This window comes from Pteropus vampyrus, unplaced genomic scaffold (assembly GCF_000151845.1).
Source record: "Pteropus vampyrus isolate Shadow unplaced genomic scaffold, Pvam_2.0 Scaffold167, whole genome shotgun sequence".
Taxonomy (NCBI): domain Eukaryota; kingdom Metazoa; phylum Chordata; class Mammalia; order Chiroptera; family Pteropodidae; genus Pteropus; species Pteropus vampyrus.
Window position 1 is genome coordinate 3,139,098 of NW_011888948.1, and position 5,032 is coordinate 3,144,129.

General features: G+C 40.9%; 1 protein-coding gene across 1 annotated transcript in view; it reads right to left on the reverse strand.

The window, feature by feature from the left end:
• Positions 1-4,082, reverse strand: part of NEK5 (NIMA related kinase 5) — a 68,294-nt gene extending 64,212 nt beyond the window's left edge. The window contains exons 1-2 of the mRNA XM_023536715.1: positions 3,967-4,082; positions 2,313-2,517 (exon numbers count right to left, since the gene is read on the reverse strand). Of these exons, the coding sequence (XP_023392483.1) occupies positions 2,313-2,495 (183 nt within the window). The 5' untranslated portion in view covers positions 2,496-2,517; positions 3,967-4,082. The remainder of the gene's footprint in view (positions 1-2,312; positions 2,518-3,966) is intronic.
• Between the last annotated feature and the right edge of the window lie 950 nt (positions 4,083-5,032).

Genomic DNA, 5,032 nt, shown 5'->3' on the forward strand with positions numbered 1-5,032 from the left:
ATACACATAACTTTTTGTGGCCTGATTTTTTTTTCATCTTTACAATGTATTGTGGACCTTACTCTTTGTCAGACAGGGCATCAGTAAAGACAGTACTTGCTTTCCTCCACTTTTATATTATTTTTAATCCTCCCCAATTATATAAGCAAAAAATGATAATTTATTGATTTATTTACATTAATTAGTTTACCAATGAGTTTGAAATTTTTGTATTACTTCTTTTGTATGGGTTTTGTTTTTTTATTGATTTATAAAAAGCTAGCACCCTTTAGTCTATATTTACAAATATTTTGACATTTTGTCAATTTTCTTTCAATTTATTAATGGTGTTTATTTGTTACACAGAAGTTTTATAGCTTTATACTGTCAAACTTAGCCACTGTTTTCTTTATGACTTCTGTCCCAGTGAAGGTTTGGGGACATAGCTGGAGCAGTATCAAAGCTGTGCTGCATGAAGCCTGCAGCCTTGAGAAAGCTACTGAAGTGATCCAAGTGACCAACAAAAGGAATGAAGCAAATTCAAGGAAAAGAAAGAGGTAACAGGATTTAGCAAGAAATTGGCTGTGGAGAGAGAAAAAAAATTCACAGATAACTCCAAGGTTTTGAGCTTGGATACCATAGGACACTGATGTCATTAATATAGTGCAGCCCATGGCAGATGAAGTGGGTTTGCTTAGCAAGATGAGGAATTTCTGCTTTATCTGGGGTACAATCACGGTCCCTTCCAAGATTGTCCTCAGTGATCTTCATCCTGAATTCGTCATGTGCAGAAACTGAGAGATAATTAATGTTTCTTGTTTAAGCCACTAAGTTTGAGGCAATATGTTACACGATAACTACTAACAGAGATATTACTTGAAAATATCTAGCTGGTAGATGAAATGCAGAACTTGGGTGCTGAAAGGTTTCAAGGCTGGAGAAAGTTTTAAGAGTGATCTGCTTAGTAGTAAAGATTGAAATGAGGCAATACCACAATGTACAGAAAGAGATGGCAAAGGACACATAGAGGGTGAAGAGACAGAGGCCTGAGAATGAAGAGTCAGATAAACAAAAGAGAGTGAGCAGAGTAGCATGGAAGGAAGCTCTGCAGGCCACTAAAATAAAAGAACATTAGTAGAAATATGCCATGGATCCATGAAAAGGATCCTATAGTGGTAAATATATCATTCTCCTGGAAACTATTCACTATACTTTGAGCTCTAATGTAAGTTTGGATAGTCTTTTTATTTTTTCATTTTAAAAAATGTGACAAAATAAATATAAAATTCATAACATTTAACCATTTTTAAGTGTATAATTCAGTAGCTTTAAGTATATTCACATTGTGGAACTTGAGTAATCCATTTTGCACACATTTTGTATAAATCTTTGTCTGCTACTCTATTCATAAATCCTAGAAGGCAACCAACAATTTTGCCTTAAAATTAATTCTAGCATGCAATGGACATCATTGTCCCAATATATTTTGAAATGAATATATCACTAGAGAGAGTGATATAAATACTGACCAAGGGGACTTTAGCAAAAATGACTCCCTTTTAATGACATATGCTTAATTATTCTACAAAATCAGTAGACTAACAATTATACATGGTTTCCTCCATTCATGCAATGCATTCAATAAATATTTTTGAGTACTTATTACGTGCCAGGCACTGTTCTGTATGCTAAGGGAGGCAGACAATAAACAAATGAAGAAATAAGTGAGCAAAATAACCCCAGATCATTATAAATGCTATTAAGAAGATGAACCAGTAAATATTTATTTCCCCAGTCACATCAGCCATATTTCAAGTGCTCCATGGCTACGTGTAACTAGTGGCTACATCTTGGACAATGACAATGAGAGAGGGGGGGGGAGGAGGAGGAGGAGGAGGAGGAGGAGGGAGGGAGGGAGAGAGAGAAGGAGGGAGGGAGGGAGGGAGAGAGAGAGAGAAAGAGAGAGAATGAACAAATCAGGTGGTATGATAAGGAGTGATTGAGGTTGGGGAACTACCTGAGCTAAGACCTCCTTGCGGAGGTGATCTTAATGAGATAACACAGAGGAAGTTCACCACCCTTGGGCAAAACAGAGAAAAGTCAGAGCACTAGGGGAAGGTGGCATCTCATAGGCCTTGCAGGCCACTAAGGAGTGCCATAGGAGCCAAGGTGATATGAATTCTTTTTATTCTTTTTTCTTTTTTAAAATAAGATAATTATCTTGTAATTATCTTATGGTTGTTTGGACAACAAATTTAGGAGGCTGAGTGAACTAGTCAATTTGTTCACACGTGTAAAAACAAAACAAAACGAAATGTGTTTCCTTTTCATACTGGATTAAAATAGCCAGCTGAATATGCTACTGAATATGAACAGGAATTGGAACTTCTTAACTTTACCTTTGTAAAATTGATCTCTTTTATAACACAGTGCTTGCTATCTGATTTCCCTTTGGCCAAGTATGCTTTCCCAAAGGCACCTTCCCCAATGGCCTTAATCACATCGTATTTATCCATGGTCTCCAATGCATGGAGGTTCCTGAAATTAGAGCAATGACATTTTATTGCACGCTTTTTCAAAAATGTTAACAAAATCAGAAAATTGATCACTAAGATGTAAAATAACTCATTTTGCTAAAACTTTCCTTTTAGTCTCACCAAGACAGTCAAATAACTCCTCTCCTTGTGGCCACAAGTAACAAGCAAAATGAGACAAGAGCTTCTCCGTGGGCTCTGAGATCTGACTTGAGTTGTAACTCAGGTTTGGTACACTGTAGTGTTGAGATCTTGTGCAAGTCACTTAACTGAGCAAAACCTCACTTCCCTAATTTCTAAAGCGGAAATAATGCTTTTTTTTTTTTTAAACGAGTTCTTAAAATGAAAGATTATAATACCTTTAGCAGTGCCACCTCTATAAAGCAGGAATGTTCTTATCCTTGCGTAGTTTCACAGTGCAGCCTTTCTCAGTGGTGAGGTCCTGCCCTCTAGGGGACATTTTGGAAATTTATGGAGTTTTTTTGTGTGTGTTCTTAGAGATGGAGAAGCACTGCGGCATTTAGAAGTGGTAGGCAATGAGACACTGCGGATTCCAAGATGCGAGAAACGGTACCGCACAACAAAGGATTGTCCCGCGGCCCTACAACCTTAGAAAGTCTCCCACATTCATGTCCGTGGAAAAATCCGTTTGTAATTATCTGCGGCTAGTACCCAAATCTACTTTACATCTAAATACAAAGCATTTTTTTTTTTGCAGTTTTAATTGATAGTGGATTTTCAAAGAATGCAAGTACACGTAAATCAAAGCCTGACTGCACTTCGTTTTGTTTGGAACTTTACCAAGAAGTGTTCATCGTTTTTGGAAAATCACGCCCCTACTGGCCACACTGCTCCTGGTAGCTGAGACCGACAGTCACGTGACGCCCTGCCCGGGCGTGGGCACCAGGCTACATCAGTCCTTCGAGTCTACTAGCATCAAGCATTTACAGATGGAAATGCAAACTTTATTATAAATTCTTCCTTGCATGTCCTCTTTATACAACTGTTTGGGCATATTGCTGATTTTTTAAAACTGAGTGAGCAAGCAAGTTGTTTTTGAGTAATCTGTGTCAGCGTAGGACGGGATCAGGTTGGGCACCAGAGGAGGCTGCGGACACCCAAAGACAGTTTTGAGGAAGGCGGATGGGGAATCCGAGCTCGAGTGAACCAGCGCGGGAACCAAGGGCCTGTGACCTTCCAGCCCAGGGGCACAGGAGGTGAAAACCCCAGATTTGGGGGGAAATCTTTCTCCCTTATAACTACGCTGGAAGGCGGCCAGCGGGTGGGCAGTAGAACTTTAGCTGGAGCGCGTGCGCTGGGTGCGCTGCACGTTGCCATGGAAACCGACGCGGCCCTAGACTGAAAACAGTTCCTCTGCCTCGCGGGTCTCCCCCAGAGTGGGTCCCATCCCTTTCCCCCGGCAAAGGACAAGGGCGGCCCATCCGCTGCATACCTGCCTCGCAGACTGCCGGGAGCGGGGCGGAGTGAGAAGAGCCCCAGGTGGATCTGGGTTCCTGGCGCCGCAGCGCGCCCGGGCCGCCAGGGCGGAGCCCCGCAAGGGAACGTGGGCGGGGCCCGGGGCCCGAGTAGTGGGAGGACCGAGCCATACAGTCCACCCCAAAGAGGGGGAGAGGCCAGGAAGTGTGGAGAACCCGCGGTGTCACCTCTCTTTGCCTAACGTCAGAACTTTGCTAATACTCAACAAGCACACCGCCCCCATTCTTGTGTGCGGTGTACCAGATGCTTTCCGAACATATTCTGTACAACAAACAACCCAGCAAGGTAGACTCAGAGTTTTACTAATAAGCTAAACTGAGACAGGAAGTTTCTTATGCAAGGTCTCAAATACTGTCAAGAGATGGAGACTTGGAACGGAGTCCTACTCTTCTGGCCACAGCTGGTGGTCTCCCATTGGGTCCTCTTATAAAACTGGTTTGCTGCCCAGTGGCCTGCAAACACGCCGCCCTATGCCCCACCATTCCGTTCCACATGAACGTTTCATTACATGTTTAGTAGTTGAAAAGGATGTAATTTCCAGCAATTATACTGACACAAGTAAAACATAGCCAATGGAATCTAAATACCATGGCAATTTGAAAACCATCATCTATTTTTTTAAAAAAGTAAGCTCTTAAGATTCAAAGTTTACACCATTCCTTTCTCTCCTTGAACTCATATCTACATAACTAATGTTTTTCATACTTCAATTTTTTTGGTCACCCTGTCATATGAATGGAAATTTCTATTTGCTGACCATAGGCTTTTGAACTGGATAATTAAAATTACTAGTACACAATTGATCAAAATAAAATCAATCACATTGGTAAATACTTCTTTTATAAAAAGTAAAATTTTATCAGAAATTCATCTCTTAAAGACCTGAATGGGTTTTCCTCTTCCTCCCTCCCAATTAGTTCAGTTAGTATCATGGAGGAATGCTCACTCTTTGCTGGAATAGACAATGTTCAACAGTGATTCTCGAATTTTTCCTATTTAAACTGTACGTGCCGGGAAACCTC